Here is a 24,313-nt window from a genome sequence, read left to right as displayed (position 1 = left end):
GGGGGGGGGGGGGGGGGGGGGGGGGGGGGGGGGGGGGGGGGGCAAGTTGAGACGCTACTAAGAATCAGAGAAGCTGAGGAGATCCTAGACAATCAAATTCAGGAAATACCAGTACCCCAGGTTCCAAGCAGAATAGAGCTGGTCACAAAGGAATCAGTGAGAGAGGGAGTCAGAGAGGAGGCCTGGAAGTTCATAACCGCAAGAGGTCATGTCAGCATTGTGCATGATTGCAGACAGATGAGCATAGGCAGCCTGGGGCCATCAGAGAGAAGAGAAGCAGGAGGAATTCCACACAGCTAGAAGTTTCTTATCAATAATTGGGTCCTCAAAATGGAAATTACCAAAGATACCTCTCTAGATCCAGCTGGTCCAAGAGAATGCATAGCTGTATGGGACAGGTATGGATGGAAGCTTGGCCCAACCTATAAGAAAATCAAGCTTATCCACAAAGATTTCTCCAGCTGTGCAAGAAAGACATACAGTCCTTGCTGGAGATTCAATACTCAGAAGAATTGAAAGAACATTCTGCAAGGGACAGGCAGACAACAGGATAGCGTACTGCCTTCCTGGAGCCAAGATATGAGATGGTGCTCTAAGCCTGGATAGGCTTCTGAAGTCTATGGGCAAGGAACCATTGGTAATGGTTCATACTGGCACTAATGATACTGCATCGCGGGATATCTTGCAGATAGTAGACGACTTCAGGGGACTTGGAAGCATGCTGAAGAAGAATAATGTCCAAGCAATCTTCTCTGAGATCCTTCCTGTTCCACGAGCACAGAAAAACAGAAGGCAGAAGATGCTGAAAATGAATCGCTGGCTAGGTAAGTGATGTAGGGTAGAGGGCTTTGGTTTTGTGGAACATTGGCCCACCTTCTACAGGGAGAGGGGGCTGTATAGTTTCCACCTCAGTAGAAAGAGGACCAATCTCCACAGGAACAGGTTGGCTAGAGTAGTCAGGAGGGGGTTAAACTAATAGCAAAAGGGGAGGTAAAAAGTGGGAAGATATGAGCACTCAGCACAAAAATCAAGATGTTGTGAATAAACTTAATCAAGAAACCAAACGACATGAAAAGAAAAAAAATAATTTGCTCTACCTTAATGCTAGGATCCTGAGTAACAAACAAGAGGAATTAAAATTGCTCATTTATGAACATAAATTCAATCTAGTTGGTGTTACTGAAACCTGGTGGGACGAGTCGCACAATAGGAATGTTAAAATCAATGGTTCTAACCTATTTAGGGGATCGAGCAGCGAAAATGGGATGGGGAGGGGCACTCTACCTCAAAAATGGCATTACCTGTTTCTGAGTCACTGATAACTCAGAAGAAAATGATCTTGAATGCTTATGGATCATATACTAACAGATCAAGCACAAGATGGGGTATTAGTTGGTGTCTGCTACATACACCAAATCATACAAGGGAACAGGATGACCGGCTCCTTATGCACCTATCTATAATGTGTAGGGGAAAAAATAACCTGTGCGATCATCAGAGACTTCCATTTGAGTGGCATATGCGGGAGGTCTCATGCTACTTGGAATTTCTAAACATTACAGATGACAATTTCTTAATTCAAAAAGTGTTTTAGGGTTAGGGAATTCTATATTAGACATAAGGGAATTCTATATTAGACCTTGTCCTAACAGACAAAGAGGAACTGACCACACAACTAAAAGTTAATGGTAGCTTAGGTACAAATGATCATGACTTGATCACATTTATAAGGTGTAAGCAGAATAAAGTCCAGAGTAGTAATATATATACTTGGTGCTTTAATAGAGCAAATTTCATAAAGCTGAAAATAATTATGAGCCAAAAAAGCTGGGAGGAAGAATTTAATCAGGAAACTGTGAATGACAATTGGGAATCATTTAAGAACACCTTACTAGATGCACCAAAAGCCACAATCCCACAATTGAGGGAAAAGGCTGCACTGGTTATAAAATCAATCTGGTTGAGAGGGGAGGTGAAGGCAGCTGTAAAAAATAAAAAAATAATATTTAACAAATGGAAAAAAGGTGAAGTTGATAGTAATGAATATAAATCAGAAGTTAGTAATTGTAGAAAATTGGTCAGGGAAGCCAAGGGACACAAGGAGAAAGCCATGGCCAGTAGTTAAGGAAATAAGGAGTTTTTTAACTATATTAGGAACAAACGGAATCCTAACAGTTATATTGGTCCATTACTAGATGGAAATGGTAGAATTATCAATGTTAATGCCGAAAAGGCAGAAGTGTTCAATAAATATTTCTGTTGTATTTGAGGGGAAACAGATGATGTAGTCTGTGGCAGATTTAATCTCAAGAAAAGCTTCATAACTATGATTCTAGTCATATTATACAATGATGATAATACTCTTTCCATTCCAGTAGTATCTTGGGAGGATATGTTAATCAGCAGCTCCTAAAATCAGGTATTTTAAATCAGCAGGTCCAGATAACTTGCATCCAAGACCTTTAAAAACACTGTCTGAGAAGCTCACGGGACTGTTAATGCTGATTTTCAATAAGTCTTGGAACACTGGGGAAGTTCCAAAGGACTGAAAGCTAATGTTATGCCAATATTTAAAAAGGGTAAATGGGATGACCCAGGTAATTTTTGGCCTGTCAGTCATCAATCCCATGCAAGATAATGGAGCAGCTGACGTGGGACTCGATTAATAAAGAACAAGAGAATGCAATTAATGCAAATCAACATGGGTTATGGAAACTAGATCCTGTCAAAAGAACTTGATATCTTTATTTGATGAGATTACAAGTTTGGCTGATAAAGGTAATAGTGTTGACATAATATAGAATCATAGCGCTAGAAGGGACCGCCAGGGTCATCTAGTCTAACCCCCTGCCAAGATGAAGGATTTGTTGTGTCTAAACGATCCAAGACAGGATGGCTAGCCAGCCTCCTTTTAAAAACTTCCAGTGAAGGAGCTTCCACAACCTCCCTAGGCCGTCTGTTCCATTGTCCTACTGTTCTTTCAGTTTTTCCTGAGATTTAATCTAAATCTGCTATGCTGTAGTTTGAACCCATTGCCTCTTTCCTGCCTTCCGTGGCAAGAGAAAAACTTTTCTCCATCTTTTTTTATGGCAGTTTTTCAAGTATTTGAAGATTGCTATCAAGTATTTGAAGACTGTCCCCGCTTAATCTCCTCTTTTCCAAACTAAATATACCCGGTTCCTTCAGCCTTTGCTCCTATGGTTTGCATTCCATCCCTTTGATCATCTTTGTTGTTCACCTCTGGATCCTTTTCCAGTTTCTCTACATCCTTCCTATACACTGGTGACCACTATTGGACACTGTACTCCAGCTGAGGCCTAATCAGAGCCAAGTAAAGTGGTACTATCACCTCCCATGATTTGCAGGCCCTGACTCTGTTAATGCAACCTGAAACTGTATTTGCTTTTTTTGCAACAGCATTGCACTGCTGACTCAAGTTGAGGTGGTGATTCACCACAACCCCCAGATCCTTCTCAGCAGTGCTGCTGCCAAGCCAGTTATCCCCCATTCTGTATTTGTGTATTTGGTTTTTCTTCCCTACGTGTACCACCTTTGTTTTTGTTGAATTTCATTTTTTCGTCCCCAGCCCAGTTCTCCAATTTATCAAGATACCTCTGGATTTTAGTTCTACCATTCAAAGTGTTTGCAACCCCCCAGCTTTGCATCATCTGCAAATTCGATCAGTATGCTCTCTATTCCTACACCCAGGTCATTAATAAAAACGTTAAACAAGACCGGACCCCGAAGAGATCCCCGTGGAACCCCACTTGAGACGTCCCTCCAATCTGACATCACTCCATTAATAGTTACTCTTTGTTTGTGGTTGTTTAATCAATTATGTATCCACTTAATGGTAGTTCCACCAAACCCACATTTCTCCAGCTTTCTTATCAGTATGTCATGTGGGACTGTGTCAAAAGCCTTGCTAAAGTCCAGGTATATTATGTCCACTGCATTCCCCCATCCACCAAACCAGTTACCCTGTCAAAGAAGGAAATCAACCTGGTTTGGCATGGTTTGTTCTTAGTAAATCCATGCTGGCTGCTAGTAATTACCGCTTCATCTTCCAGGTATTTGCAAATTGAATGTTTTATACATTACTCTAGTAGCTTCCTAGGTATCGAAGTCAGGCTGACGGGTCTATTGTTCTGCGGCTCCTCCTTTTTAAAGATGGTTAGCCCTTCTCCAGTCTTCTGGGACCTCTCCTATCATCAATGAGTTTGTAAATAGTATCAACAGTGGCTCCTAGATTTCTTCAGCTAATTCCTTCAGTACTCTTGGGTGAATAGCATCTGGCCCCGCTGATCTGAATTCATTCAAATTGGTCAGAAGATCTCTGATGTGTTCTTTATCCCGATTTGCATCCCTTCTTTATTTTCGGTGGTAACTTCACTAGTTATCCAGTCACATGTTATTTTTTTGTGAGAAGACTGACGCAAAGTAGGTACCGAGCAGCTCTGCTTTCCTATCATCTTCCATTACCAGCTCACCTTCAACACTGAGCAGGGGACCCACACCATCCTTGATCTTTCTTTTTTGTCTGACATAATTGAAGAACTCCTTCTGGTTGTCCCTTACATTCTTTGTTAGCTGGAACTCATTCTTTGCCCTGACTTTCCTGATTCTGTTCCTACACACTTGTGCTATTCCCATGTATACTTCCTCGGTGACATGCCCCTCTTTCCATTTCCTGTATGTATCCTGTTTTTTAAATAGCTCAAAAGCTCCTTGTGCAGCCACACTGACCTCCTCTTGCTCTTCTTTTCCTTCCTCTGCAGCGGAATAGCTTGATGTTGAGCCTCCAGTGTTACATCTTTTAGGAACTGCCAGCCCCCTTCGACTCCTTTCCAACTTTCTTCACTGTTCTTCAGTCCCCCCTCCACTGCCCTCTCTGATTCTTTGGCATGCTGTGCCCGCAGTACCAAATCCTGACTTCTATCCAGGAAGTCTTCATTTTCTCTTGCGCAATGCAGGGTCGATACTTGGACCTCCAGTCCTTTGACCTTTGCTTCCAGTATGGAGACCAGCTTGCACTTCGTACAGACCAAGTCACTTCTCTCCTCTAGGAGAAAGACACACATGGCGCATCCTGTGCAGGTCATAACAGCAGATCCCTCACTATCCATTTTTTCTACCATGTAATGTATCAAGAGACTCCTCAGATAATGTATTTACTGCTCGTACAAGCCTGAAAAGCAGAAACTCTGTGGGCTCTCCCCCTAGGCAAACTCCCACACAAACTCCCTCTGTTTGTGTCTCCTCTCTTCGCTGCTCACTAGGTTCGCAATATACTTAAGACTTCTGTAAGGCATTTGATTTGGTACTGCACAACATATTGATTAAAAAACAAGAATGACATAAAATTAACATGGCACACATTAAATGGATGAAAAACTGGCTAACTGATAGGTCTCATAATGTAACTGTAATTGGGGAATCATCATTGAGCGGTCCCAGAAGGGTCTCACAGGGATTGGTTCTTGGCCCTATGCTATTTAACATCTTTATCAAGAACCTGGAAGAGAACATTAAAACATTACTGATAAAGTTTGCAGATGAAACAAGAATTGGGGGAGTGGTAAATAATGAAGAGGACATATCGCTGATTCACAGAGATCTAGATCGCTTGGTAAACTGGGTGCAAAGAATGTGTGTTTTAATATGGCTAAATGTAAATGCCTATATCTGGGAACAAAGAATATCAGCCACAGTTACAGGATGGGGGACTCTATCTGGGCAGTAATGACTGAAAAAGATGTGGGGGTTGTGGTGGATAATCAGCTGAATATGAGCTCCCGAATGTGATGCTATGGCCAAAGAGCTACTGTGATCCTGGGGTGTATAAATGGGAATCTCAAGAAGGAGTAGAGAGGTTATTTTACCTCTGTATTTGGCACTGGTATAACCACTGTTGGAATCCTGTGTCCAGTTCTGGTGCCCACAATTCAAGAAAGATGTTGATAAATTAGAGAGGGTTCAGAGAAGAGCCACAAGACTGATTAAAGGATTAGAAAACCTGCCTTCTAGTGATAGATTCAAGGAGCTCAGTCTGTTTAGCTTAACAAAGAGAAGGTTAAGGGGAACTGAATACAGTCTATAAATACCAACATGGGAAACAAATATTTAATAATGGGCTCTTTAATTTAGCAGAGAAAGGTATAACACGATCCAATGGCTGGAAGTTGAAGCTAGACAAATTCAGACTGGAAATAAGGCATACGTTTTTAACAGTGAGAATAGTTAACCACTGGAACAATTTACCAAGAGTCATTGTGCATTCTCCATCTCTGACAATTTTTAAATCAAGATCGGATGTTTTTCTAAAAGCTCTGCTCTAGGAATTATTGTGGGGGAGTTCTCTGGCCTGTGTCATTCAGGAGGTCAGACTAGATGATAACAACGGTCCCTTCTGGCCTTAGAATCTATTAATTGTTTGTTTTGTTTTTAATGTAACACACTGAAGTCTCAAATTTGGGGGCAGAAGCAAAACTCTTGCTCCAAAGGCCTGCAATGTGGTGGAGCTGATTTTCCAAGAGAGGGCTGGGCTCGTGCCAGTCTCCTGCACCCCAGACTGGTTGGATGAAGTGCAGCACTTCTGCCTTAGAAAACAACTCTTGCCCTCTTAGCCATAAGGGTGATGGCAGAGCAAGGACTGCAGAGGGTCACGGAGACATTGACATAGCTGATGACAGCAACCTGTCGAAGTTTGGGAGGAAAGACTGAAGTGCTGGGACTTGCCTTCATTAGCTCTTTTGGTGTGACTCTGTGCTGTGACTCTAGGAGGCACCGCAAAGACCTTGCAGCCCAGGAGGATGTGCGGTTCAAGGGGCTTTCTGCCCACCTAATTTTTGGCTGTTCCAGGGCTGGAGAGGCCCCTGGTGTAACTCAGCATTGGATTTCTCTATGGGCTGCAGCACAGCCCTGAATGTCTGCAGGGCTGTGGACTGCAACCGGACCCGTAACACACCCCAATCCCTGGCACGCTCCCTACACCAGCACCAGTCCTAAGGAGGCAGCCTTACGTCTGTCTCATCGGTGTCTGTGCCAGAGGACTCCTCCTCCAGTCTGAACTGGGGCTTTTAGAGCCCCTTCACACTGCTCCAGCCCTTTTACCCACAGAGGGGCTGGAGTGGGGGGTCAGGATCTCACTCTCTGTTTAGTAGCAAGACATAACTTTCACTGATTTTTGACACCAACCATTTTTCTCCCTGTGCACGACTGGACAAGGCTCCCTACAAAGCAAGTCACACTTGTTCCTTAATCTGCACTGCTTGCCTCCTTCCTGTCACCCTGAGACCAATGAACTCCCATGATCAGTGACTGGGGCAGTCAGTGAAAGCCAGGGCTCATGCACGGCCACGCATCATGTTACTGCTATACTGGCACTACCAGAGAGGAAATCACAAAGACAGCCTGACCTTGTTTCCATTTTACTTTAGTCAAATATTCTCTGGGCAGGTGACCAGCCACCAGTGAAAGTGACACCTCATTACACCGTGTTTAAGTGCTATGAATGGGGACTGTTTTCTCCCTCGGATAACTGATCTCTAGTTCTTCTGATTAAACTTTTATGGAACATCATTGCCATATAAGTGGATTACACCACTGTTACGTGCTCTGAAAGAGATGCAGAGACTGATACTTTGCTCTTCTTGTGCTAGGCAGGAGGCAACAAAGCTCCTAGGTTCACCTGGGCTAAGAGGTTCTTGCGACATAGTGCCAAATGTAAAGGAGGAGAACCCATCTTTTTAATAAGAGAGACACTCTATTAGCTTTGTCAGACCTCACCTTGAGATAGCAATCCCTGGCTCCCAGTTGCTAATACGAGCCTGGTAATTGTGATCACTGGCTTTTATTATTCTTTATCCAGTATGGCACCCCTCCCAGCCACGATTTCATTTACGGGAAAATATTCAAAGAACAGAGGTTCAAAAGCACAGCTGCTAGTGGGGCTGAATGTCTGCAGAGAACCTGGGCATGTGTAGGACACAACCTCTTTTACATTACAGGAAAAGGAATTTAAAAGATTAAATAAACTAGGATTATATATTTGTTTTCAGCTGGAAAACGTGTCAGGGATACAAACTAAGCTATTTAAGTAATGCCAGTCTTTGGAGATTTTGGGTGGCAGTTCATTCACATCAAGGGCCAAATCTATCCCTGGAGTAACTCGGTTTGTTACAGCAAGGATAAATTTGGCTCGAGATCGTTGCTTCTTATGAGGTTATTAGGATCCTGCTCTATCTTTGATGTGCAACTCCATAGATGGACGCTCTGCATAGTATGGATGTCCAAAACAGGAAGGGCATGGCCTAAGAAGAAGCCAGCAGGAACACGGGGGCCTAATGGTTTAAGAAGATGTCTGGGATACAGGAGATCTAAGTTCTAGTTCTGGCTGTGACAGGGATGTGCAGCTTTAGGTAAGCCTGAAGTCACCAGAACGATCAATCCGTACTGGCTTTCCTACTGGCAGCCTCAGCAGAGAGGTGAAGAACAGAACTGGCACAGTGACTGAGCTGAGGCACACCATCAAGCTAATGTTGGGGAAGATGCCTTCATTTCCCCTATTCTGGGGATAAATATAAGGACTTCAGTCTTCAGGGCTGTTAATCTGCCACCTTTCACCAGCAATAAAAGTCACACAAGAACCTGGCCTCTTTACCACCTATTTACCTACTTTGGCCTATCCCTTTGCTCTTAGCCCTGTCTGTTTGGCAACGCATTCAAGTTTCATTAGCTTGTTTAGCAACATGAATCAGCTGGTCTATACATAAAACAAGATTCTTATAACACAGTAGAAGCATGCACAGAATTCTTTTTAAAAACAGATTTAAAAATACATATGAAAACTCCTTGTTACTCTGTTACCAGGATATGTAAATAAAATATATGGGATATGTCTATCTGGTGAATAGTCCTGTCAATTCATTCTCCAACTGTGATTAAAATGAGAAATAAATTCTCAAAGACTCTCAGTGGAAATGCAGATGCAGGAGTGGGAATGCAACCCTGCTACCACCACATCCCCCTCAGCAGAATATTCATCACAAACCAGCTGCACAGACTTATGTTTTATATACACCCTGAATCATTTTCATCAGCAACATCCACATATATTTATCTCCTCTCTCTCCTCCATCTACTCACTCGCTGACACTGGACTCCAGAGGCCATTTAACCAAGAGATTATTTTTTTTCTCCTCTCAATGATTCAAGAATTTTGTTTTCAACATTTCTGTTTTAAAACTTCTAAAGAGCAGCCCTGACTGTTACAGCTCACTCCAAGCAATGCCCTGGGCTAATATGAGAAGCACCAGCTCTATGGAGAAATGCCACATTCAAGCTCTTCCTTGTAACAGCAGTGCATAGCGCAAGAGGACGGGGCATTAGTCTAGTAGTTAGAGCAGGGGACTAGTGGCCAGGAGACCTGGCTTCTACTCTTAGCTCCACCAAAGACTTCCTGTGTGACCTTGGCTCTAGGTTTGACCATGGACAGTTAATGTGTTTTTACTTTGTCTACCCTAGATTCTAGGCTTTGCTTAAAACCATGTAATTAGCAGGCTAGTTAACATAGTTTAACACACCTCTCATTTTCCAAGATTAGACAAGTTTTTAGGCCCACATTTTCAAGACGGCAGATTCAACGTCTAAAGCTGGGTAACCAAAAATGGAGGCACCCCAAATTAGAGGCCACTTTTGAAAACATGGGCCTTAACCTGTATGGACCTCAGCTTCCCCATCTGTAAAATGGGGACACTGATACTTACCCACTTCACAGGGGGGTTGTTAGGCTTAATGCACTGGGGGACTTGAGATTCTTGGAAGAACAGCACTCCAGAAGGACAAATCATTATTACTACTTCATAACGATGTCATTACTATTTTAATAAATACTTGTACCTAATAACTTTAAATGCTGTTTAATACTGGGGTCAGTTCTCCCTATCTAATGACCAGGAGCTTTATCTTTACAAGGAAGAGAAGAAGGATGGAGGAGATCCAAGTTCAATTCTCTGCTCTGCCAGACTCATCTGTATGATCTTGGGTAAGTCACTTAGCCTCTCTGTGTCTCCATATATAAAATGGACATAATGGCACTGCAAGCTTCCCCCGCTCCAGGCCTATTCACTTCCTGGGCTCTTTACTGCAACTGCTGATGTCAATTACTGCAATTGTGTTTTTTTTCTCCCCTTTACAAACACATCCTTGTGCAGTATGTATGACTCCACTGTATCGAGGGAGAAAATGACTCTGGGAGAGGTTAGGTGACTGGCCCAAGGCCATTCCAGAAGTTAAGATTGGTGCTCAGCAGTTCCCAGATCCCAGTTCTGAGACTCAACCGCTAGGTGAGGCCTCATACAAGGATCTGTCTTGAACTCACAAATCCCAGGCGTTTCAGAAGAGAAGACGGAGACAGCAATCTGATTTTACCATACTCTGCCTAGAGGCTACTGGGGTAAGCAGACAACAGGTGATCTTATTTGTGGTATGCTTCTCAACGATAAGCCACAAAAAGCAACACAAGGGGCAGAACAGGTGGCCCCAGATATATCTGAAGGTAATTCTAACACTTTTGAGTTATACATCATATAACTTTAAGTCATTTCGGAAGATACTCTGCATGTCATTCCAGAGACACTGAAAGGATCAGAGATATAACCATGCTAAGATATCCTTCCAGAAGGTGTAGGGGCTGGAATAGGCCCCCTTCATTGAAGCCTGAAAAGGAAATAGTAAGTCACCTGAATCAGACTCACCTTTGTTTCCGACGCTTTCAGAAGTTTCATGACCTCCCCGTCACGGGCATAATCCAGTGGTGTGTGCCCCATTTCATTCCTCTGCAGGGGGCTGGCACCTGATCGCAGGGGGAAAAGGAGGGATCAGAGTTCAAACATGGGGCAGAATAAACATGAAGCACAACTTGCGACCCCCACGCTCCCCAGTGTCCTCTTCTAACCTTTGCTCTGAGGGGTATTCCGATCAGAAAGGGACAATGTACAACCGGCACACGTAGGGATGTCAGGGGAACAACAAAAGGAGAGTGTCACTGTAACGATCGGCTTGGCAGGGAAAAGCTGTTGTGATGATGAAAGCACATGGAGTGCCCGAAACAAAACACAGCTTCATAAAAGCACCAGCTACTGGGCCTATGGCAGCTCCATGGAACTACTGCAGTTTCAATTGGATACGGTATTCTTCTTCACTTCCTGGTCTGAACTGTTGTCTGGATTGCTGTGGCCTGTTAAACAGCTGCTGCCTTCTGCCACAGAAGTGGCTGCATTTCAGCAGTGGTTCTTCTTCATCGGGGCAACTAATCTCTTTGTGAGTTACAAAAACAGTCAGAGAGACTCCGATAGGCACCCTCATGAGAGAAGTTCTACATACAATGTCCTAACACTAAGAAAGCTTCCCACCGCCCCATCACCATCTGAACCAGACTGACCTAGGGATGGCAAAAAGGTCAAATCAACTGATCCCCGGTGCCTTGGTGGCACGTAGGGCAAAATATGGTCCACTAGCTATGGTGGTCCAAGATTAGGATTGGTAGATGTAATAAGGATGTCTAAGGAAGTAGTCAACGAGTCAAGCATCAGAGATCTCAATGGATGAGACACAGGGTATCCTAGCATTTCACGATATACTTGCAAAGACAGAGATACATCTCAACGCCACATACCACATGTACTGCAGCCTGCTGTCTCCAACCAGAAAACGAGAGCTATGAAAATGTCCAATTCGCCTGTAACGCAAAGCTCTGAGGCTCTACCCAGCAAGCTTGAATGAACTAGCCAGACAATATCTTCTGAAGTGAGAGTGGTCTGTGAAACCCTGAGAAGCAGAGACGTTCTGTGGATAAAGCACAGTGGGCTTGGAGCCAGGGATTCCACGGTTCTACTCAGTGGCTCTGACAACGACTCATTGTCTGTTTGCCCGTCGGTAAAATGGGGATTTACAGGGGTTCCTGGGAGAGGTAGACAGGAAATATCTGTACAGTGCTAAGAAAAAATGCAAAGCACCAAAGCAGTATTATGCCATCCCCTCAACTAGACCAAGATTTTAAAAATATTGCACTTCTTTCCTTCCCACTAGTCTACATGGGTGATTTGGAAGAGCAAACTCAGAAACGAGCACTCGGTTGCTTCAATTAACATATACTGATGAGGCTATATTTTTGCCTCTACAATGTAGTCTGCTGCACAAAGCACACTATCCGCACTCAGGAACAGTGAACAGCAATCATATTAAACTGAAGAGCTGTCGCTGAGAGGGCTCTTTGCTATCACGAACTGGAGATATTAGCCATTTTTAAGCGCTGGCATCGGGGATCTATATTTGCTTACAGAATGAAAAATGTGCTCCATAAACATTCGACACAGAGTAATTTCTATTGCAAGCCTTGTCATTGCAAATAAAGAATATGACTGGGACAGGTGAGATTGTATACTGCCTGGGTTGGCCACTCAATATCTTTTAAAGAGACAGTGGCCCCAAAATGCACCTGCTGCCCTGATGTTTTTAAAAACATCTTCAGTTTGTGCTAGTTTGGGTAGGGAGTGGGGAAAAGTTTCATGGGCTCTCCAAATGAAGATATCCTGGAGGCCAGGTCTGCGTTCATTTCAGGAGGGCTGAGGGTTTCTTTTTGTCCTGGATCTATCAATAATGGCTATCCAATATTGGCCTAATCCCCCTGTTAATGGCTTTGATGACTTGACTAATTGCCGCAATAATTGATAGAACCTGACTCATACAACTGGTCGATTTCACCTCAATAAAATATTACGCTTTAATAAATAACGGTGTCACTCCGTTTGCTAATAGAACATGAAAGTGGCTACTAGTTCATAAGGGCCCTGGCCTGACCTTCCTTCGCCTTTCCCCCTTCTGCCCCCCTCCCTCCCCACAAGCCAAGCAGCTGGTCCAGAGAGCAGAGCCTTTTGGACAGAGCAGTCTTGGCAATCTATTGTGTGCACCCTGAGAGGGCTCCAACCTTTAGATCCTTAATAGTAGGCAATTTGTCACCTCCCACTAGCTGTCTCTAGCTGGGGATCAACACCTGGGCAACACCCCAGGCTGTGCAAGGCACCCACCTCCCCCTTCCCCCTGTTCGTATTAGTAGGCTCTAGCTTATAATATTTGATAAATAGCATGCTAGTTCACTCCTAGCATCAGTGCAGCAACGAGGCACCGGAGCAGCTGCATAAGGTCATTCATTGGGGAAATATGTTTCTGTCAGTGGTATTGAAAAAAGTTTAGTGGAGTGACAGGTCTCAATTTTTCAAATTTTATTAACTCCATCCTCTTAACAATTTGTCTTGAATTCCTTCAGATTCCAGATAACTGTCAATAGGGCTCAGGATGGGCGGGCACTGGCACCGCACAGAATTATGCTGTTTTATTCGGTGGCAAGTTTTTAATAACTCCTAGTGGGGGGAAAACGTCACATGAAAAGGACAATCTTATGCCCAGAATGTAGGAGAGACTGAAGCTTTCCCAAGCCTCCTGCAAAGATGGGGGTGGGCAGGGGCCGGGGCAGATAAGGATCCTTAGTGCTGATTTTATCATGACTTTCTTGTCTAAGTCACAAGCTGCTGAGATGGGACCCAGCAACATGCCTGAGCGTAGGTACCAATGCCTGGGGTCCATTCCCAGCTCTGCCAGACTCCAGGTAAGACCTTGGGGCAAGTCATTTCTGTTTCTCTCTCAATACCTCAGTTTCTTCTGTACAATGGGGATAATTCTTCAGCACCTCACAGTGGTGTTATGAGGGGCTCAAACAACACTGATGGGGCTATATGTACATCAGTAGGTAATTACTTTTCTGCCAGAGGTGGACAGAGGAGAATAAATTGCATTACTTGGAACCTGGCACACAGTATAATCGGATGTTCTGCAAACTATCATACAGACTGCAGTTCTACCAATGGACGTAGTGCAGACCTCCTCTCACTGTTCTAGTCCTGACCCTCTCTTTCGTAGATCACCCTTCTTTGGTGTCCCTGACGCGGACGAAGTATCTGTTGGGAATCATCATGAGACCATCCCTGTCCTGGTGCTGTCAGTGAGAGCTGCTGTTTGCAAAGAAGCCTGAGCAGAATAATTAAAATTCAGGGGAGCCACCCAAATGAGACACCCACTAACCCTCCTTTCCTTTGTTCGTGCACCGACTGAAGGCACCACAGGAGGATAATGATAACTACAGTAACCCACACAACTGTCAGCAGAGCTGCTGTGGTACAAACAGAACAATCATCTTCACCAGCTGGCAAAGGGTTTTAATTTTCACTTGTATAACGTAAACTCCAAGGTGAAAACCAGACTGACAGAAGCAGAGTCACTCATTTCACAGTCAGGGCTTCCTGCTATTGTGCAGGTGAGGAGAAAGCGCAAGGAGCTCTGGCCCCCCGCCTCTCCCCCCTGATCCCCAGTGCCACTGCTCCGGGGTTAGCCAGAATCTCCTTGGGGAGGGAAGTCCCTACTCCTGAGGATTGCCCAGAGCACTAGCTGTCTGAAATCGGGCAGGGAGAGGTAGCTTCACCCTGAATGGCTAGGCATACAGCAGGGAGCACACTGCCCCCTCTCTGTATGGCTGGTGCAGCTCACCGTCTGGTGTGTGCTGCCGGGTGTTTTTCTAGATGAATTCCTCCTAGGGACCCAACCCACAGCACAGCTTGCAGGCACTGCACCCCAGCACGCTTGATGGGCAGAATTCTGTTCTAAGAGAGCAAGGTTTTGCAGGGTCAGGTCCACAGTTTCTTTAGGGCACACACAGTTCCATTTAAACAAAAGATATATTCCACACAGAACTGGGGGGAACCTAAACCTATAAAGATGTATGCTGTTGGGGATGCCCAAGAAAGACACACTGAATGCCAGTGCCTCTTTCTGGACCCACAGCCAGCTCCTCAGACCTGACCGACACTGAAACTAATTACATGCACTGCCCACACACTCAGGTGTGCTAAAAGCAATTTGCCGCTACAGTTACTTCTCTCCAAGGCCTTGTTTTGAGCACCAAAATAGCCCAGAATTCACCAGGAGATAGCTGCCCGTATTACTTGCTGGGGATTACACGATGTCATCAGCCATCAGCTTTGACAAGCAGTGACATTATTATTGCTCGACATGGCTAGTTAAAGTAATATACAAAGACTGCTGTCCTCCCGAGTCCTCAGTGATTGAATTAGCATGATCACCCTTTTTTCCAGTAAAATAAACCTGTTTTTAAATCAATAAGGCACAAATATTTCACAGGTAGCTTTTAACATACAGTGTTAACATTAAACAGCTTTTGCTGCCCTAAAGTAGCCACTGCAGACCCGTAATTCTATCAAATTTGGGGTGTTTTGTGGGTGTTTTGGGTTTTTTTGAAAGATAAAAGGGACACATCATGGCCAGATCCTCAGCTGGAGTAAACTGCTGTCGCTCCATTTATTTATTCCTGCTAAGAGTCTGGCCTTCTTCCTTCAAATGATTCTTTCAGCAGCTTGGATTTCACTGGGTACACACACACCCCAGGAGATGTTCAAATCCCATCAAGGTAAAATATGGGATAAAATTTTCAAGAGTGCCAGAGTGATTTAGGACCCGTAGGAACATTTGAATATTACACCCTAGATCATTTAGAACCCATCCCTGCTTGTCCTTCACGTAGGCAAAACTCCTGTAGATGTCCATGGGTATTTTTCCCCAGTTAGGATTCACAGGATTGACCCCTCTCAGTGTATTTACATATCAAGGCAAATTCTGCCCTCAGTTGCACCCAAGAAAACACCAACTTCCATGGGATTACACACGAACGTAAATGAGGGCAGAATGTGGCCCAAAGACCAGTGCCTTCTCTCCCCTACACCTCGTTTTGGCTGTTTCTTCATAAACCAGTTCCAAACCCACATTTTGATTTGACAATAAGGACTTGACCCTCAACCATTACTCAAGGATAAATCTCCCATTGAAGTCAGTGGGAGCTCACCAAGTAAGGGATGAAGGAGAAAGTCCCAAGTCTCTGACATGATTTATATAGGTCCTCATGTCAGGGCATGAGATAAACCCTGACATTTCTCTTAAAGCATCTTTCCAAAGACCCTTCCAAGGAAGCATGAACTGCAGAAGGAAGAAATACTGGAGGTGAACCACTGGCTGCACGACTAGCTGAATGTTTTGGTTTAGTGGCACATTGGGCCACATTTCAGCCGGAGAGGGTGCTGTTAAACAGGAAGGCCTGAATCTCATGGGTAGAGGACTCAATTTCTCTGCTGGAGACTAGCTGGAGCAGTCAGGAAGGCGTCAAACTAGAAATGCTAGGGGAGGATGCTAAGAAGGCAAATGTGGTACAAACTCAAACTCAGCCATGTCATGAACAAATTAAATCAATGTAACAAAGAATGCGAAGAGAAGAATTTTTTTTCAATGATTTATATACCAGTGCCAGGAGTCTGGGTAGCGAGCAAGAGGAATTAGAAATTCTCATTGATGGGAAGAAATTTGATATAATTGGCCATTCTAAAATCTGGTGGGACAATCTGCATGATTCAAATGTTACAATCACGGGTTATAATCTGTTCAGGGAGGATAGAGTGGGTAAAAGGGGAATAATGGCACTCAACATTAAAGACATTAATACCTGTTTTGGAGTTATTGATAACTCAGAAGTGCAGTGTGCTGAATGCATATGGATCAATGATAAGAAGGGAGAGAGTACTGCTGGGGGTCTATTACAGAAGTACTGAATCAAACCAGGATGAGTTAGTTATCCCTTCTATACTTGTCTGTTTTGTGTGGAAAACCCAACTGTGTAGTTATGAGGGTCTTTAATTTGGGAGACATATGCTGGAGGTCTCATGCAGCCACTAGTAACACATCATTAAAGCTTCTAGGAATTATAGATGATAACCTTCTAATGCAAAAAGGTATTGCACCAAACACAATATAACTCTGTTTTAGACCTTATTATGATGGATAAAGATGAATTAATCATTGGACTGGAAGTTAGTGGTTGCCTAGTGATAAGTGATCATGATCAGATTACATTCCATATGGGCTAACAGAAGACAGGCCCAACCAGCAATACGTGTACACTTTGTGTTTCAAAAGGGCTAATTTCCTGCAATTAAAAACACTGAGGAAATTCATGAGCAAAATTGATTGGGAGGAAAAAATTAGACAGAAAAATTAAAATGAAATTTGGGAGTTCTTTAAGAGGAGACATTAAATGACCAAAAAGCCAAGATTCCACAATCAAGAAAGAAGACAACTTTGCCTAAAAGCCCATCCTGGTTCAGTGACAAAGAAAAAACAGCAATTAGAAACACAAAAGCAACATATAACAAATGGAAAGCAAGGGAAATAGATAGCAAGTGATATAAATTAGAAGTTAAGAAGAGTAGAAGACTGATAAAAGAAGCTCAAGCCATCAGGGAAAAATCCATGGCTGGCAGGGCTAAGGACAATAGAAAGAAGTTTCCTTTAAGTATATTAGGAACATCTTGTCTAACAGCTATTGAAGGCCCTATCCTCCATGAACTTATCTAGTTCTTTTCTGAACGCTGTTATATTTTTGGCCTTCACAACATCCCCTGGCAATGAGTTCCACAGGTTAACTGTGCATTGTGTGAAGAAGTACTTCCTTATGTTTGTTTTAAATCTGCTGCCTATTAATTTCACTGGGTAACCCCTTATTCTTGTGTCATGTGAAGGGGTAAATAACCCTCCATTCTTCACTTTCTCCACACCATTCATTATTTTATAGACCTCAATCATATCCCCCCCTCAGTCGTCTTTTCTCCAAGCTGAACAGTGCCAATCTTTTTAATATCTCCTCACACGGAAGCTGTTCCATACTCTTGATCATTTTTGTTGCAGTTCCCTGTACCTTTTCCAATTCTAAAATACTTTTTTTTTGAGATGGGGCGACCAGAACTGCAAGTAGTATTCAAGATGTGGGCATACCATAGATTTATATAGTGGCATTATGATATTTTATGTCTTATTGTCTATTCCTTTCTTAATGGTTCCTAACAATGTTTTCCAAGAATGATCCATGATGACTCCAAGATCTCTTTCTTGAGTGGCACTAGCTAGTTTCAGCCCCATCAGTTTGTATGTATAGATGGGATTATGTTTTTCAATGTGCACTTCTTTGCATTTATCAACACTGAATTTTATCTGCCATTTTGTTATACAGTCACCCAGTTTTGTGAGATCCCTTTGTAAATCTTTGCAGTCAGCTTTGGACTTAACTATTTTGAGTAATTTTGTATTGTCTGCAAATTTTGATACCTTACCGTTTACCCCCTTTTACAGATCATTTATGAATATGTTGAACAGCTCTGGTCCCAGCACAGATCCCTGGGGGACATCAATATTTGCCTCTCTATTGTGAAAACTGACCATTTATTCCTACTCTTTGTTTCCCATCTTTTAACCAATTTATGAGAGGATCTTCACTTTTATCCTATGATTCTTTACTTTTCTTAAGAGCCTTTGGTGAGGAATCTTATCAAAGGCTTTCTGAAAGTTCAAGTACATTATATCCACTGGATCACCCTTGTCCACATGTTTGTTGAACCCCTTAAAGAATTCTAATAGAGTGGTGAGGCATGATTTCCCTTTACAAAAGCCATGTTCACTCTTCCCCAACATATCATTTTCATCTACATATCTGATAATTCTGCTCTTTACTACAGTTTCAACCAATTTGACTGGTACTGAAATTAGGGTTACTAGCTTGCAATTGCCAGGATCACCTCCAAAGCATTTTTTAAAAGTCAGCATCACATGTACTATCCTCCAGTCATCTGATACAGAGGCTGATTAAGCAATAGTTTACATACCACAGTTAGTAGTTCTGCAGTTTCATATTTGAGTTCCTTCAGAACTCTCGGGTGAATGCCATCTGGTCCTGGTGACTTATTACTGTTTAATTTATCAATCTGTTCCAAAACCTCCTCTAACAACACCTCAATCTGGGACAGTTCCTCAGATTTATCACCTAAAAAGAATGGCTCAGGTGTGGGAATCTCCCTCATACCCTCTGCAGTCAAGACCAATGCAAAGAATTCATTTAGCTTCTGTGCAACAGCCTCATCTTCCTTGAGTGCTCCTTTAGCACCTTGATTGTCCTGTGGTCCCACTGATTGTTTGGCAGGCTTACTGCTTCTGATGTACTTAAAAAAACTGTTGTTAGTTTTTGAGACTCAGTTGGTCTTCAAATTCTTTTTTGGCCTACCTAATTATACTTTTACATTTGACCCACCAGAGTTTACACTGTTTTCTATTTTTCTCAGTAGGATTCCAATTTTTAAAGGATATCTTTTTGTCTCCTTTTTTACTCCGTTGTTTGGCCATGGTGGAGTTTTTATGGTCCTCTTACTGTTTTTTTTAATTTTTATTTAGGGGATGCATATAGTTTGAGCTTCTATTACACTGTTTTAAAAAGTTTCCACGTAGCTTGCAGGCATTTCACTCTTGTGACTGTTCCTTTTAATTTCCATCTAACTAGCATCCTAATTTTTGGGTAGTTCCCCTTTTTGAAGTGAAATACTACTGCAGTGGGTTTCTTTGGTATGCCCTCCCCTTCCCCCCAAGGATGTTAAATTGAATTACATTATGGTCGCTATTACCAAGAGGTTCCGCTATATTCACCTTTTGGACCAGATCTGTGCTCCACTTAGGACTAAATCAAGAACTGATTCTCCCCTTGTGGGTTCCAGGACTACCTACTCCAAGAAGCAGCCATTAATGATATTTAGAAACGTTATTTTTGTTTCTTATCCTGAAGTGACGTACCCAGTCAATATGGGATAGTTGAAATTCCTCATTATTACTGGGTTTTCTGTTTTTGTAGCCTCTTTGTAAAAGAGTGTGTGTGGGGGGCAGAGGGTATGGCCCCTCTGGCACAGCTGGTTCCGGTTCCCCCGTTCTCTTCTCTTCTCTTTACTAGGATAGAGGGAATCCCTTTTAATAAATCCTCCTCTAAGGGATGTGTCTGTCTGAATCGTGTGCTCCTCTGCACCTGTCAGCTTTTCACCAGCCCTTAGCTTTAAAACTCCTTTATAATTTTACATGTCAGCAATTTGGTTCCGTTTTCGTTTAGGTGGAGCCCATCCTTGCCTCCTTTCTCATAAGGTTCCCTAGTTCCTAATAAATCTAAATCCTTCATCCCAACACTATCATCTCATCCACGCACTAAGACTCTGCAGTTCCACCTGTCTAACTGGCCCTGCACATGGAACTGGAAGCATTTCAGAGAATATTACCATGGAGATCCTGGACTTTAATCTCTAAACTAACAGCCTAAATTTGCCCTCCAGGACCTCTTTCCTCCCTTTCCCTATGTCACTGGTACCTACATGTACCATGACCACCAGCTTCTCCCCAGCCCTGCACATAAATCTGTCTAGATACCTCGAGAGATCCACAACTTTCGCACCCAGCAGGCAATTCACCATGAGCTTCTCCCGGTCATCACAAACCCAGCTATGTTTCTAATAATCAAATCCCACATTGCTATTATCTGTCTCTTTCTCATAACTGGGCTTCCCTCCCCCAGGAAGGGTATCCTCAGTGTGAGATGATACCTCGTCATCATTCAGGAGGAGGGTCCAAACTATGGGGTCATTTCCCTCTGCTCCAGTTTGCTGTTTCTCCTTGACAAGACTTTTATCCTCCTCAACAGCAGAGGCTGACAAACGGGGGGCAAAGCTGCTCTACTGTGTCCCAGAAAATCTTGTCTATGTACCTCTCCATCTCCCTTAGCTCCACACTCAGTTTCTGAGGGCTATGAGCTGCGTACACCGAATGCACATGTGTCACCTACCCATACACGCTGCAGTCAGCGCAATGAACTGGATAGCCCCCACACTGCTGCTGGACTTCGGCCGGCATTCTTATTACTCCTGCAGGGGTTTTGTTTGTGTGTTCTTTGTGTGTGTGGTTTTTTCTTGGGGATGGTGGTGGTGGTGGTGATTGGCCTAAATTTAGAGAATGTTTATTAGGTGTATCTGGCTCTTAAGCTCTGTCACAAAACTCCTGTTTGGTGCTCTTGTTTGTTGGCTCCTCTGGTCACTCGGGAGCTGGCTTTTGAAACCCCCATTCTCCCTTGAATCAGCCCCAGCACCTTGTCAAGGCATCCTAAGGGATTAGAGATCAAAGGATGGCAGGCTAGAGCCTTGTTAGGAAGCTCTGAGTCTTGCCTAGCAGGCCCCTAGGCTCAACACACAGCCTCCAAGCAGACCACTCTATAACTATCAAGAGCACATGGCAAGCGAGCAAGCACCAAAACAACAAACAAACTAACAGACAACCAACTAGCCCGACGTCAAATCCCAGGCAAAATAATAAAAGGCTGATATGGGACTCAACTGATCAAGAATTCAAGGGTAGGAATACAATTAATGCCAGTCAACGTGGTTTGAAAGAAAATAAATTCTGTCCGACCTGATTTCAGTCTTTGATGAGATTACAAATTTGGTTGACAAAGGGAACGACCTAGAGGTAATGTACTTAAACTTTTGTAAGATGTCTGACCTAGTACCGCACAACATTCTGAACGGAGAGGGTGCAGAAAAGAACCACTGAAATTATTCAAGATCTGTAGAAAACGCCTTACTGTGAGAGACTCAAAGAGCTCAATCTGTAAGGCTTATCAAAAGGCTTGAGAGGTGACTTGATTACAGTCTGCATGTACCTTTATGGGGAGAAAATACCTGGTTTGAAAGGGCTATTTAACCTAGAAAAGAAGGGCATAACAAGAACCTGAAGCCAGCCAAATCCAGATTAGATATTAGGCACACATTTTTAATGGTGAGAATGACTAACTATTGGAACAAATGACCAATGGACGTGGTGCATTCACCATCTCTTGATGTCTTCAAACAAGGACCAGATGCCTTTCTGCATGACATGCTTTAGCCAAACACAAGTTTTACTTTAGCAAAACAAGTTGTTGGGCTCATTGCAGAGCTAACGGGGTGAAATTTAATGGCCTGTGATATAACGGATGATCTACCAGTCCCTTTCTGGGCTTAAACACTGAATTTATGAAAGCAGGAAGAGAATCTTTGGGGCTAATCCTGGGACTGCTTAGGGTTTTTACTGTGATCATCACCTGTATGTGTGATTATTCTTCCCCAATGGTTTTAGGAACACCTTTCATTTTTTAAATAGGTACTATCAGGTTAAAAGTCCTATTTAGTACAGAGTCTGATTAAGGCGGCACTTTATTCAGTTGCAGGAGAGGAGTAGCATTATTAAAGGCTCTGTTTAGAAAGAATTTAAAAATCATCCTAACCTTTGACTTCCACCTCCTCAGGTTATTAAAACTGAAACAAATCTGATTTTTACATCATTTGTGCTATGATAGTGCTCATCCCCATTGTGCTAGGCACAAACTCATCCATAGTCAGAAATCATCCCTTCTCAGAAGAGCTTGCAATGTACATAGACAAGACAGACAAAGGTGTGGAAAAGGGAACAGAGAGGAGAAATGAGTTGTTCAAGGTCACATAGCAGGTCTATATCAGAACTGGGAGTCCCAGTCCCTTGCTCGGTCCACATGCTTATTATATTTCACTTACCTTGACCACTGAAACTAGAGATGGCTGCCTCTCGTTATACACTGGTTGATTAGTTACACAGTACTACAGTGTTAAGGTTCTAAACTACAGGAGATTGTTTTAAATTTAAAAAATTAACAAAAATTCTTTCATCTTTTTAAAAATTCTTCCTCCTGCACCAATGGCTACAGTATCTCAGTATGCTTCATTAAGGGTGAAATTCACGCCCTGTGCTATTTTGAGGGCGTAAGTAGCACCTAACTATTGCATGAGCCTTGTGCTGGTCTCCTGCACAGGTTTTTGCTCAGATGTACCTCAAAAATTTGGTCCCACAGCCATAATTTTGCATCAATTCTGCCAGAAAAAGAGCTAAATCTTTCCACTCCTCTCTTAGTTTGCTACTATGCTCCTTATTGAGGACGGTCTTAGCTACTGCTAAGCCTTTCTGTGTCTCCATTATCATGGACCAGCCTGCTCAGAGACCGGCTTTGCATCTCAAGCTAGTCCTGCACTTGCTGTTTTCATTTTATTTTTTCAAACATAATACACGCTGGACACCCGCCTATATATTTTCACTATCGCATAAAACGTTTTTACCAAAATATACAATTAAGTACCAGGTTCTGCTCCCAGTTATGCTGGCGTAAATTGAGGGACTAACTGGCCTTTGATGGAGTTACTCTTGGTTTACAGCATTGTAACTCAGATTGGAATTTGGCCCTAACTGTTAATAGAAAATTATTCCATTGGATTATCTGACAAGAATGATCTCTTGAAGTATCCCAAACAACGGACATATTCTGTAAGCGGGTAAGCATGTAAGAAAAAAAACCAACCTTCTAATCACAGTGCAATATTTTGGAACCTTCTGTCTCGTACAACTGAAGACAGATCGTATTCAAATGGTGCCAGTATTATAATGGTTAAGCAAGCTGGCACTTTACACACTTATCAAATATAAAGCATGCATGCAGCTCATTGCAGAACACGCCTGTCAAATATGAAGCATGCACGTTGTTGATTCCAGATATTATGTGGGCACAGAAGGAAAACTCCTCAAGACACAGTACATGGTATTGAACTTGTGCCTCAACATTACCCACTTCTTAAACATTTAACTGATTTGGGATTGCCATCAGATACATTCGCTCCCCAGGATGTATGAGATGGGAGCGCTGTAGGTACCCCTTGACGGACCATTATAATCCTGGCTTCGTACTTTTGGCTTGGAAAAGTCTTTGCTGCTTGTGTCCTGGTTGTCACATTTCTCACACAGGTATAATTTCATTAACACATCGCTATTCATATTGTTTTATAAGTGCCTCATTTCTAGGGGGAACAAAACCACTTTTAACCTTGATCTTAAGGTATTAACGCGAAAAGGGAAACTAAAGAATAATACTCTCTCTCTCTTCATATATTCTCTCTCTCCATAAATATATATAGCTATTAAATGCCTTACAAATGGTTATGTCAGTGCAAGGCTTTGTGCCCGGAAAGACTTCAAAAGGGATCTATTTGTTCCCCACCCTGTGGGGAAACTATTCTTAAAAGCTTCGACATGGACATAAATGTGCTTGTGCTCACACACTTATTACACTCGCCACGGTGGGACATTAGAAGCCTCAGTGCAATGATATGATTGGATTTTAAATCCCAGTCTCTGAGGATTTTAATTACTGGTCTGAGGCTGCTGGGGAGTGGAACTCGCTGCCTTTGGACAGAGGGGGTCGATACGTTGGCCCACAACATATTGAGCC

General features: G+C 43.0%; 1 protein-coding gene across 1 annotated transcript in view; it reads right to left on the bottom strand.

The window, feature by feature from the left end:
* CLPB (ClpB homolog, mitochondrial AAA ATPase chaperonin) overlaps positions 1 to 24,313 on the bottom strand; it is a 135,227-nt gene that overhangs the window by 47,280 nt on the left and 63,634 nt on the right. Inside the window, exon 7 of the mRNA XM_026658360.1 lies at positions 10,758 to 10,855. Within this exon, the coding sequence (XP_026514145.1) occupies positions 10,758 to 10,855 (98 nt within the window). The remainder of the gene's footprint in view (positions 1 to 10,757; positions 10,856 to 24,313) is intronic.

This window comes from Terrapene carolina, unplaced genomic scaffold (assembly GCF_002925995.2).
Source record: "Terrapene carolina triunguis isolate 2854851 unplaced genomic scaffold, T_m_triunguis-2.0 Scaffold430, whole genome shotgun sequence".
Classification (NCBI taxonomy): Eukaryota; Metazoa; Chordata; order Testudines; family Emydidae; genus Terrapene; species Terrapene triunguis.
Note: the sequence above shows the minus strand (reverse complement) of the source record. Positions and strands in the feature narration are given on the sequence as shown.